Source organism: Erinaceus europaeus, chromosome 15, assembly GCF_950295315.1.
Source record: "Erinaceus europaeus chromosome 15, mEriEur2.1, whole genome shotgun sequence".
NCBI classification, from domain to species: domain Eukaryota; kingdom Metazoa; phylum Chordata; class Mammalia; order Eulipotyphla; family Erinaceidae; genus Erinaceus; species Erinaceus europaeus.
Genome location: NC_080176.1, coordinates 49,678,512 through 49,691,264, shown reverse-complemented (window position 1 = coordinate 49,691,264; position 12,753 = coordinate 49,678,512). Strand labels below are relative to the sequence as shown.

The 12,753-nt window shown below is 44.8% G+C and overlaps 1 protein-coding gene across 1 annotated transcript in view; it reads left to right on the top strand.

The window, feature by feature from the left end:
* ELP2 (elongator acetyltransferase complex subunit 2) overlaps window positions 1-7,965 on the top strand; it is a 59,779-nt gene extending 51,814 nt beyond the window's left edge. Inside the window, exon 22 of the mRNA XM_007538548.3 lies at window positions 7,303-7,965. Coding sequence (XP_007538610.1) covers window positions 7,303-7,459 — 157 coding nt within the window. The 3' untranslated portion in view covers window positions 7,460-7,965. The remainder of the gene's footprint in view (window positions 1-7,302) is intronic.
* The last annotated feature ends 4,788 nt before the right edge of the window (window positions 7,966-12,753 follow it).

The following is a 12,753-nucleotide window of genomic DNA, read 5'->3' as shown; positions in this document are numbered from 1 at the left end:
GAAAAAGATCACTAGCAGCACTGTGTCAGCTTCCTTTTTAAAAATCCTTTCTTAGTGATTTAACAGAGTTTTACAAAATCATAAGATTTCAGGGTTATGTAGTAAATCATCAAGGTAAGTCACTACACCCTCCACTTGATATAGATAGACCAGCAGAAATTAAGAGGAGAGGGGGAGATAAACACAGGGACAACCTGCAGCACTGCTTCACCACTTGCAAAGTTTTCCCCCCTACAGGTGGTCTGGAGGCTTGAAACTGGGTCCTTTGTGCATCAGCCAGGTGTGTGACCAACCCCTCTGTTGCCTTTTTTTTTTTTTTTTTTTTTTGGCCAGAGCACTGATCAGCTCTGGTTTATGGTGGTTCGGGATATTGAACCTGGATCTTTGAGCCTCAGGCATGAGAGTCTCTTTGCATAACCATTATGCTATCTACACGTACCCTTGCCATTTTATCCTCCAAATTCGTTTTAGTCATCTGTAGTTTACATATGAGTGAAACCATTTGGTAATTCCTTTCTTTTATTATTATTATTATTTAATTATTTATTTAAGAAAGGAGACATTAGGGAGTCGGGCTGTAGTGCAGCGGGTTAAGCGCAGGTGGCGCAAAGCACAAGGACCGGCATAAGGATCCCGGTTCGAACCCCGGCTCCCCACCTGCAGGGGAGTCGCTTCACAGGCGGTGAAGCAGGTCTGCAGGTGTCTATCTTTCTCCCCTCCTCTCTGTCTTCCCCTCCTCTCTCCATTTCTCTCTGTCCTATCCAACAACGACAACAACAATAATAACTACAACAATAAAACAACAAGGGCAACAAAAGGGAATAAATAAATAAAATAAATATTAAAAAATAAATAAATAAATAAAGGAGACATTGACAAAACCATAGGGTAGGAGGGGTACAACTCCACATAATTCCCACCACCCAATCTCCATATCCCACCCCCTCCCCTGATAGCTTTCCCATTCTCTATCCCTCTGGGAGCATGGACCCAGGGTCGTTGTGGGTTGCAGAAGGTAGAAGGTCTGGCTTCTGTAATTGCTTCCCCGCTGAACGTGGGCGTTGACTGGTCGATCCATACTCCCAGTCTGCCTCTCTCTTTCCCTAATAAGGTGGGTCTCTGGGGAAGCAGAGCTCCAGGCACATTGGTGGGGTCGTCAGTTCAGGGAAGTCTGGTCGGAATCCTGCTGGCCTCTGGAACCTGGTGGCTGAAAAGAGAGTTAACATACAAAGCCTTTCTTTTTTGATAAAGACAGAGGCAAGAGAGTGAAAGAAACCACTGAAACTTCCTCCAGTGGTGTTATGGCCAGGCATTTAAGTTCAACATTCATTTAACTTATAAAGCTCATCTCCCCAGGACTCTTGTTGGCTTATTTTAAGCAGCCAGAAGATGAGTTTTCACTTAGACTACTCCCTAGAATGATGGCCGCATAATATGGAAACATTTCCTTAGATTTATTTCAGGAAGCTTTGAAGTACAGGCTGAATGGAACACCCAGAGTGGCCACTGAAGTGGGCTCACAGTCATTTGCTGCCATAGATTCTGGTGTGTTGATTTAGAAATGCATTCATTGCACTTCTTCACGGCTATATTTTATTCCTGCATTTTTTTTTTTTTATCCTAAGACTGTGTTGTGCTAGAAACTCTCAAAACCTGATGGTATTACTGTGTACTCTGGTATTGTTGTCATTGTTCACTGTGAAAATCCCAAGGTTTTTTTTGTTTTTTTCCCCCACTTTCTTGTTCCTTGGTACGGGGGCTTAGTTGCAGTTTAGATTTATAGAGGGTATTATATTTCCATAGAGATTTGTTCATCAAGTGGTGGTAGATAGCATAATTGTTAGGCAAACACTCATCCCTAAGGCTCCCAAAGTCCCAGTTTCTACGCTCCATACCACCATAAACCAGAGCTGAGCAGTGCCCTGGTAAAATAAATAAATTGGGGGGGGGGGGCTGGGCAGTAGCACAGCGGTTTAAGCACACGTGGCACCAAGCTAAAGGACCAGCATAAGGATCTCGGTTCGAGATCCCGGCTTGAGCCCCTAGCTCTCCACCTGCAGGGGAGTTGCTTCACAGGCGGTGAAGCAGGTCTGCAGGTGTATACCTTTCTCTCCCCCTCTCTGTCTCCCCCTCTCCATTTCTGTCTGTCCTATCCAACAACGATGACATCAACAACGATAATAATAACTACAACAACAATAAAAAACAAGGGCAACAAAAGGGGGGAAAGCAAAAAAAGAAAAGAAAAAAATATTATATAAGAAAATGAGAGAGATTTGTTTATGTTTGCTAGCCCTCCAGATCTGCCATGGGAGTGGATGAGATGTTTATTTTAAACATCTTGCCAGAGGTAGACATCTTTTAAAAAAATATTTATTTATTTATTTACCCTTTTGTTGCTCTTGTTGTTTTATTGTTGTTCTTATTGATGTCATTGTTGTTGGATAGGACAGAGAGAAATGGAGAGAGGAGGGGAAGCCAGAGAGGGGGAGAGAAAGACACCTGCAGACCTGCTTCACCGCTTGTGAAGCCACTCCCCTGCAGGTGGGGAGCTGGGGGCTCGAACTGTGACCCTTCCGTGGTCCTTGCACTTTGCGTCACATGCACTTAAGCCACTGCTTTACTGCCCGACTCTTTTTTTTTTTTTTTAGAGATAAAGAATATTTATTTTGCAACTACAATATAATATAATATAAAAATATACATTTAAGGGTTGAACTATTTGGGGGATATACAAGAAGACTTCAAGATGACTTTGTTTTTAAGGATGTGCAAATACTTCATGATATCTATCACTTGCACCTCTCATGTAAAATGGATCTATGTTTGTTAAAACTGTACAGGGACATGCTTGGGGTGGCCCTGTCCCTACAGATTAGCAGGGACTCAGTCCCTTCTGAGACATGGAAGTCCAGCAGGGCCAATGCTCTGGGCACCTTGAGGGCCATATGCATGTGGGGGAGCACTGGCAGATATCTTCCTTGTGCACAGGCTGGAGAAGATGTCCTCCTGGTAGCACTGATGCCATCTTGGTTCCCCCATGAGGGGAGCACTTGGTAATATAGAGTGGAATGGATCCAGGTGGCTTGTTCTCCAGCAAAGATGCCCATCAGTGCTTCTGTGGTCTCATTTTTTCATAGCAATCACAGACAGCTGACATGCATAATCACATGTCATGTGGCATGTCACTCCCATGAGAATGTTATAACCAGGCTGGCGCAGGGCAGAGTTGTTGTCCTGTGGTGCACTGTGGATGCCACTGCCCTTTGGGAGCCTCATGGATTGGTGGGGGGGGGGGATGTACTCAGAGGCATCTAGGGCTGGCTTAGTCAGGCCTGGGGAACCACCTCGTGCACCTGCATGCACAGGGAATGCTACCAGATGGCTTCTCTCTGATACAGGATGGAGAAGGTTTCATGATTGTGGCTGGGAGTTCCTGGTGACACCCTGGAATGATGTCCAGGTCCACCAGTAAGGATTCCTCTCTCCTGTTGGGTCCTTCTCAGCTGCCTGGACTTTGGGACCAGCTGACCTGGGATCTCCTCAGACATCTGCTCCAGATGGAAGAACTCATGTGTTCCATCCTCCCTCTGTAGAGGGTGGGTGCCCTAGATAGTAGTTTCAGGCTGGTCCTTGTCCTTAGAGAAATGTAGCTCTCCAGACAGGAATGCTACTATGGCTTTTTCTAAACAGATGAGAAAGTAGCCATGAGGTTGGTGCTGGGCCAGCCTAGAATCAATGACCTCCTGTCTCTGCTGGTGGCCCTTCTGTCCTCTCCAGGCAGGCAGATGCCAGCGGTCAGCCCCAGCAGTTATTAGGGTCCCTGAAAATGAGGGGCGCCGGCGAGATTGAGATGAGGGATATGTCAACTGCTTCAAGAGCAGGAGAGAGGCACCTCTGCCGTGCTCAGGCAGAACTTTTTTTTTTTTTTTTTTTTGGCCTCCAGGGTTATTGCTGAGGCTCGGTGCCTGCACTATGAATCCACTGCTCCTGGAGGTTATTTTTCCCATTTTGTTGCCCTTGTTGTGCTTGATGTAGTTGTTACTGTTGTCATAGCTGTTGTTGTTGTTGGATAGGACAGAGAGAAATGGAGAGAGATGGTGAAGACAGAGAGGAGAGAATGGTAGACACCTGCAGACCTGCTTCACCGCTTGCGAAGTGACCTCCTGCAGGTGGGGAACCCGGGGCTCGAACCGGGATCCTTACACTGGCCCTTGCGCTTTGTGCCATGTGCGCTTAACCCGCTGCGCTACTGCCCGACTCCCAGAACTTTATTTTATAGTCTCATAAGGCTTTGATCATTAAAACAAAAATCACCAAGGTATATATTATTAAAACAAAAATTACTAAGGCTTTGGTCACTAATACCAAAATCACCAAGGCTTTGATTATTAATACAAAAATCACCAAGTAAGAACAGTACAGGTAGGGAACATTTCCCGCTATGTGGGATATTTAGATTCCGGGGGTATTTTTCTCCCTAGAGATCACATCACAGTTTCTATGCTTCTATTATTCCTGTACCTGTGTGCTAGGCAGATGTCCTATTGATTAAGATTAGTACTCTACCTATTATGTATGTTTATGCCATCTTCCTGTCCCTATGCATCAGAAACCGAGGTTCATAGAAAGTTCAAGCTTTTTATGTTTCTTGGGGCCTTAAACAAATTGAACAGCCCATTTTTCATAAAATCTGTTCCATTGTTTGATCAAGGAGTTTTGTTTTGTCCCTTATTGAGAAGGAACCAAGGTGGTGCTGACCTGGCCAGCCTCTCCATAAAGTTAAGCTGTCTAGCTGGAATCCATCTTCTGTGTACACTCACTATGTGACCTAGGTTCTCGTGTACTATTCCTGTATAAGGAAGTGGAAGCATAGTGGTAGGTGGTAGATTAAAAGACCCATTATATCTAGGCGGGTACCATAACTTTCCATTTATTAATTATGCTATGTAAGGTGGCCCCTCCACTGTGGGAACCACCAATCTTTATATTTTAAAGGGAATACTAAAGGAAGTGGTGTAGACAAAGGGGAAAACAATTTTTCCTATTGGAGCCTCCTGGAAAATTCTGTATTACTGATATTGCTTGTTCCATTATGATCAATCTTATAGAGTGCAGTGCAGGCTTTGTCATTATTTTTGTTATTGATCAGGCTCTGAGCCTGGCCATAGGTAAATATTATTAAGACCACACAGAGCTATACATCGCAAAAGATAGGATGCTTTCAGTTTGGCCTGGAGAGTCCAGCTGTGCTGAACTTTCTGCGAAGCTGGTACTGTATCAAGCAGCTCGCATAGCAGCGCCTATGCCAGGCAGACACCCACATGCTGCTCAGGACCACAGAGTGCTTGATCTTGAAGCTGCATTTAAACTTTGAGTTAGGGATGAACAAGGCACTGGTGCATAAGTACAGCTGTTGGACCTTCTTCCTGCAGTCCCTTTGGAGTGTGGCTCTGGTGACCAGCAACAGCTTTGCCATAGGGCCCCTCCCAAGAAGCAGCTGTATCCTCAGAAGACCCTGTCAAGCAGGGGAGCCAGCCAAGACACCCTGAAAGTCTGGAGGGCTCTCGGGTGGATGCAGGCATCCCTCACTCTTTACTCCTTGACTTCCATGCTTGTTGACCTTTTGGAGCTCCAGCTTGCTAAGCCAACTCTCTACCATTAGGTGATCACTGTGTGGCTTCTGGCCACAGGTTTTCCTTCTAATTCCAGTGAAAGATGATAAAGGCAGAAGCCCCAGGACTGTAGTTAAAAATATGAGGACTGGGCCATGATGAACTGGGTTAAGTACACATAGTACGAAGCTCTAGGACCCACACAAGGATCCCTGATTAGAGCCCTGGCCTCCCCACCTGGAGGGTCACTTCACAAGCGGTGAAGCAGGTCTGCAGATGTCTTTCTCTCCCCCTCTCTGCTCTGTCTTCCTCTCTTCTCTCAATTTCTCTCTGCCCTGTCCAAAATAATAATAATAATAAATTGAAAAATGTCCACAGGAGCAGTGGATTCACCGTGCAGGTACTGAACCCCAACGATAACCCTGGAGACCAAAAAAAAAAAAAAAAAAAAAAGGAAAGGAAAAACATTTCATAATGCTAGCTGAAAAGACTTTTTTTGTTTGTTTGTTTTTGCCTCCAGAGTTATTCCTGGGGCTTGGTGCCCACGAATCTACTGCTCCTGGAGGCCATTTTTTCACTTTTGTTACACTGGTTGTTTTTATCATTGTTGTTGTGGTTATTATTATCGTTGCCATTGATGTCATTGTTGTTGGATAGGACAGAGAGAGAGGAGGGGAAGACAGAGGAGGAGAGAAAGATAGACGCCTGCAGACCTGCTTCATCACTTGTGAAGCGACTCCCCTGCAGGTGGGGAGCCGGGGGCTCGAACCAGCATCCTCATGCTGGTCCTTGCGCTTTGCGCCACGTGCACTTAATCCGCTGCACTACTGCCCTACCCCCTGAAAAGACTAATTTTAACAGCCATTTTATGAGTTCTAGAGATCATTAAAACAATATTTGGAAAGTTGGGCAGTAGCACAGTGGCTTAAGCGCAGGTGGTGCAAAGAGCAACTACTGGCATTAAGAATCCCAGTTTGAGCTCCCCACCTGCAAGGGAGTTGCTTCACAAGCAGTGAAGCAGATCTGCAGGTGTCTTATCTTTTTATCCCCTCTCTGTCTTCCCCTCCTCTACATTTCTCTCTATCCTATCCAAAAACAAATGACACCAGTAACTACAACAATTAAAAAAAAAAAGCCAACAAAAGGGAATAAATTATATATATATATAAAACAATACTTGACATAGAACCGTTCCCCAGTTCCTATCCTTTTGGGTAGTGTCCTTGGGCAGTAAGATACTTAATTTAACAGTTTTAAGTAAATTGGTTAAGATCTTTTCAGGGTTAAAATAAAATTGCTGGGGCTGGGTGGTGGCATACCTGGTTGAGCACACATGTCACAAAGCATAAGGACCTGAGTTCAAGCCACCCAGACCCCAAAGGGTAAGGGGAAAGCTTTGTAAGTGGTGAAGCAGATGTCTCGCTATCTCTCTCCCTCTTTATCTCCCCCTTCCCTCTCAATTTCTGGCTGTCTATCCAATAAATAAAGATAATAAAGACTTTAAAAAAATAAAACAAAACTGCTTATGTAATAGTGATGATATCAAGAGAGTTGTGATTTTTTTCGGTTTTTGATTTCCATTTCTGTTAATAATATTTGTACTAGTCAATAAGTGAGTGCTCAGTAAGATATTTTGTAATTGTATTCATTCATGGTTTCTCTCTCTCTCTCTCTCTTTTTTTTTTAGCCAAAGTCATGCCCTTGCTATCAGAAAATTATGTTGGAAGCACATTAGTGAAAAAGCTGAACATGATGAAGCAGAAGATGCTGAGTGGCTACACTTCGCAAGTTGTGGTGAAGACCATACTGTGAAGATACACAAAGTTAACAGATGTGCCTTGTAAAAAGTTTAATTCTACAAGCATATTCCTTGGGGTGGTTAAATATTTACTATGTAAATAGATATTCTTTTTCAGAATTTCATTGTTTTGTTTTTAAGTCATCTGTTAGTTACTTGGGCCACAGACTCTGGCATCTGAGATGAAATCTACAAGCTTTTCTCTCAAAATTGTTATTTATGCTTATATTCTCCAGACCTTGCTTATGTTTTCAGGGATTCAAACTCATATTCATGTGTTTCAGATTAAAAAATCTCTGTTCTTGGGTGAAGGTAGATAGCATAATGGTTATGCAAGCAGACTCTCATCCCTGAGCCTCAGAAGTCCTAGGTTCAATCCCACCACCACCAGAGCTGTGCAGTGCTCTGGTAAAAAACAAAACAAAACAACTCTGTTCTTTTTTCATGATGAAATTGGCTTTGGAAAAGGCCTTATGCCCTCCTTTGAGACATTTTGTTATATTCCATCTTCATTTCAGAGGGAGAACATAGGAAATAAAGAGATAAAATCCAGACTGCACTCTTCTTATTTTAATTGTTTTTGTAAACAATCAGACCACACAAAGTATGATCTTTTGACTCTTGCATCTCTGTACACAGTAACCATTTTAGGAATTTGGCAAGTGGTACGACAGTGAACTGTAGTCAGTCCTTTATTTTATTCTTTAAAAGTATGTAGATTCTTTTAGAACTTGGCTTAAAGTAGAATAACCTGACATTTAATAGAGTGAAGTTCTGAAGCATTTAAATTAATGTGAAGCCACATAAACGAATCCTCCAGGGAGAATAAGAAACAGGAAAAGAGGAATGAAAAGAGTACTAGGGATAGAATGCAGGGTGTGCCTGGAAGGCTTTGGGAGCCAGGCCGAGTCGGAAGCTTGGGGATTGGCGGCAGGAGCTTAGGAGAGCGTATTAGAGGCTCTGTGAGGACTGATGGGAGAGTGACCCACCCACTCTTCACTCCTGTGGTCTGCCGTGTACTGGCATGTTCTTGCTGTTTTGAACACTGTGAGTTTAGCTATATAATGGAGCTTTGTTCCCAACCAGATTGTGACTCTGAGCTGCCTTTTTGGCTTCTATTCACAGAAAAGGACTCCTATCACTGTAGGGGACGGAACTTCCTGTGGCTCTAATCATTCTTTCCACTACTCTCAAGTTGCCTCTCCAGAGCCACTATTCTGCCAGCCTAGAAGAGGCTCATTACTATTCTTTTCTTGCTTGCTGCTCTGCAGACCCTCTTCTGATTTCTCAGGTACCAAGATCTAGGTTAACAGGTTCATGCTACTATGGCAGCATACATTTCAATGGTCTAGCAGGAAATACTAGATAAATTTAATTATCCAAACCAAATCCTCCTTTGTTTTGCCTATCTCTGCACCATTTCAAATTTTTCCCTAAATTATCACCTTTTGAAACTTGCTCTCAAACATGCTCAGATTTCTTCCTTGACCACCACATGCTCTAACACTGAGAGACACTCGCTGTTTTTAATGTGTGTAAGAATGAATACCTTTTGTACAGTGAAGTTCTTATAAAAAGGCCAGGATCACAACATCCCTGGGAAGGAACTAGACCTGGTGAGCTGCACCAAGAATAAAACGTCATTAAAGTGAAGATAGTTTGGTCAAAATCGGGTCTCCTCTTGTCTTTCTAAACTGGCCCTTGGGTACATATTTTTCATAGTTCTCGGATAGAAAAAGCTCTAAGTAGGAGCTGAAGAGCTGTTTTCTCCAGAGCCATGGGTGCAGAAGTTAGCTGCCTGAGGCACCAGGACTAGCAGCTGGATCAGAAGAGACCAGACAGTGGGAGGTGTATAGCCCAGGACCCAGGAACTCACTGAATGACAGTCATTTGCAAAACATTCTTGAGTGGGGCATGGAGGGTTCTGCAGCAGAGGGGGAGGCAAATCATATATGATGATTTGATATCCAGAATAAATAACCAAAACTCACTAATTTATATTGGGTTTAAAAATGGGCTGTCTTGAAGATATTTCTCCAAAGTAAGTATACAAATGGCTTATAAGCACATAAAAATGATACTTAGCATCACTAATCATTAGGGAAGATACAAATCAAAAACAGACACAGCCTTACTCTTAGTAGGATGCTGCTATCAAATAGGAAATTAAGTACTAGTGAGAATACAGAGAAATTGGAGCTCTTCACTGTTGGAAAATAATAAACAGTTACAGTGCAACCAAAAAATCTCACTTCCAAGTTTTATATACCAAAGAATTAAAAGCATTGTCTTGGAGTAAGCGGTGAAGCAGGTCTGCAGGTGTCTATTTTTCTCTCCCCACCTCTATCTTCCCCTCCTCTCCATTTCTCTCTGTCCTATTTGGCAACAACAACATCAATACAACAGTAATAACCACAACAATGATAAAAACAGGGCAGCAAAAAAGGAAAATAAATATGTATTTTTTTTAAGAAAGCAGTACATTTATGTTTATAATATTCACAGTAGTTAAGGTGTGGAAATTTGGATAGACAATGCAATATGTGTATGTGTATATATATAGTGGGACATTATTCAGTCTTAAATTCTGACGTGAACCACATGGATACAATTTTCATTATGCTAACCATATATAATTGTGTATAAATGCATGGTCACATTTATATACAGTACCTTGAGTAGCCCAGCTTAATGAGAAAATCAAATAAATGGTGGTTGCAAGGGACTGGGAGGAGAGGAGGAAGGACAGTTACTACTTAACGGACAGAGAGTTTCAGTTTCGCAAGATGAAAACAGTTCTGGAGATAGATTGCCCAACAACCTTAATGTACTACTCAGCCATGAACTTAAAAAAGTTTAAGATGATAAGCTCAAGATGATAAGCTTTATGTTACTTATACTTAACCAAAACGAGAAAAGAAAGACAAGTGATCTGTAGCAACACTAGGATGTGATGCCTGTGCACAGAATGCCATGAGGATAGAGGCGCTGCTTACAGTCCAGGGAGATAACCTAGTCCTTCACTTCAGAGTCCAGCACATGGACACCTGCACTTGCATGATGGGGGTTAGTGAAAATCACAGAACACCGTGGTCCAGGAGGTGGCGCAGTGGCTAAGGCACTAGACAGACTGTCAAGCATGAGGTCCTGAGTTCGATCCCTGGCAGCACATGTACCAGAGTGATGGCTGGTTCTTACCTCCTATCTTTCTCATGAATAAATAAATAAATTCTTAAAAATCACAGGTGGGGGTATAGCATAATGGTTATGCAAAGAGACTTTCATGCCTGAGGCTGGCTCTCAAGTCCCAGGTTCAATCCCCCACACAGCTATAAGCCAGAGCTGAGCAGTGCTCTGGTTAAAAAAAAGTAAAAAAATCATAGAACATTAAGCTGTTCTTAAATGTGAAAAGTTGGAATCTGTGTGATAATACACTTCCATATGACTGAGGCTAGTCAATGCCTACAAAGTTGGCCCAGAGGAGATAGACCCTTCCTGGGAAGTAAGGTATAATAAAAGTGAGAAACTACGATTACTTCAAGGGGCAACCTCTCCCACTCTTCCAGCTTAAGAGATGGGGAAATTGAGGCATTGAGAACATGGTCACTTACATAACAGAGTTACCAAACACAATGAACTGTTTAGGCTTTGAAGACTGCTTTCCCAGGTGCTAGCATGCCTAGCTTCCCTGTGGTCAAGTAATTCTTTGCCTCCATTCCCCCTCCTGTGAGCTGCCTTGTTGAATCATGAATGCCGGTGCGTGTCCAGTGCAGTGCTCCGGAGTGTATGGAATGACCCACACAGTTTTTGTCACTGTTGCCCAAAGTCACATTTACAGGAGGGAGAGCAGTGAGTGAAGAGAGGTCAAGATATCAGTCAGGCTCTAAGAAGGCCAGATGCTATGAGGAAGAGAGCATTAATTACATGGGCTTTCATTCCTTTCCGAACAAGATTGAGTGCCTGTTGCTTGCTTGCTGGTCCTGGGGATTGGACAGTGAGCAAAAGCCTTGGGGTAGCCTTCAGGCAGAAGTCCCTGAAGCCTTGGGGTGCTCGTGTGCCTACTCTAGCATCCCAACCCCCAAACCTATGTCAGGGCCAGAGCCCTGAGCTAGCCTTCTGCCCCACTCCACCCGCCAGGGTCTTCCTCAGACTTGTTCCAGAGCTGGGTCAGGGTGGACCAAGTTCACTACTTTCTTGTGGAACCTCATGCTGGGTCACCGGGTGGCAGAGCCCGCCGGGTGCTTTTCAGACAGACAGCCTGGCCCTGGATTCTGCAGGGAGTAGGCCTTGAGTGAGTCTGGGGTGAGCCAGAGTGTCTAAGCCGCTCAATGAGTCAGTGAACTTGTGACTTGGGTGCCTTCTCTACTCTGACTCATTGTCATTGAGCTTCAGTCTGTGGTCCATTATCGAAGCTCATCTGAGTCCCCCTCATCTTGGTTTCCCACCTGTCGCTGCGCAGCAGTTTCTACAACTGCTTCCCTAAACTTGGCTCCACACCGCACATCTATTAGGTCTGCAGTACCTGGTCCCCATTCCATTCTCTGAAGCGAGAAGCACGTGAGGCTCTCTCCCCCCTCCACCCAACCACCGTCTTGCAGTTGGGTTCCACTTCGTGCACCTGCCCGCCCACTGCGAGCCCCCCCCCCCCCCCCCCCCCCGTCCCCAGTTGGCTGCTTGTGCAAGTGGTTTTAGTCGCATTCTTGGTTCTGGACACTGGTGGTGAGGACAGCTCCTCTCGTCTGGGCGCTCTCCTCGGGTGCAGGGGCGCTGAGCTCAGGCCAGAAGGTGCTCCTACCGGACTGCTTTCCCGCTGGTGCGCAGTTACCCAGACCTGATGAAGCAATCGCTCGGATCCCCAATCTGTTTCCTCTTCCACCCTTTCCCATCCCACTGGGGAGCAACAATGTGGAGAGCTCAGGGTCTGCTTAGAAGGGTGTGTCCCTCCTCCCCTGGGGATAATGCTGGTCTCTGGCCCGGAGAACTAAGCAGGAGAATCCCCTAGTTCCTGGACGCCGAACAGATAAAAGCAATTTGTTGCGTATTCTCTGGCGGGGTGAGTGTGTGTTGGAGGGAGGACGGGGGGTGGGGGTGGTGGGGGTGGTGGGGGGGTGGTGGTGGTGGTGGTAATAGACAGACGGGAAGTTTGTATCCCAAGTGTCCCGGGCTATCTGAGTGGGCTCTGAGAAACTATTCAAAACAAGACACTCCAACCCCTCCCCCAACTGGGAAGAGATGAAATTGCGTAAGTCAGTGCGCCCCGGGCGAGCCTGGCTTCTGGGAGAGGCACCGCCCGGCTGCTTGGACCCGGTGTCCCTGGAGGGCGGGGAGCGAGCCGGGGGC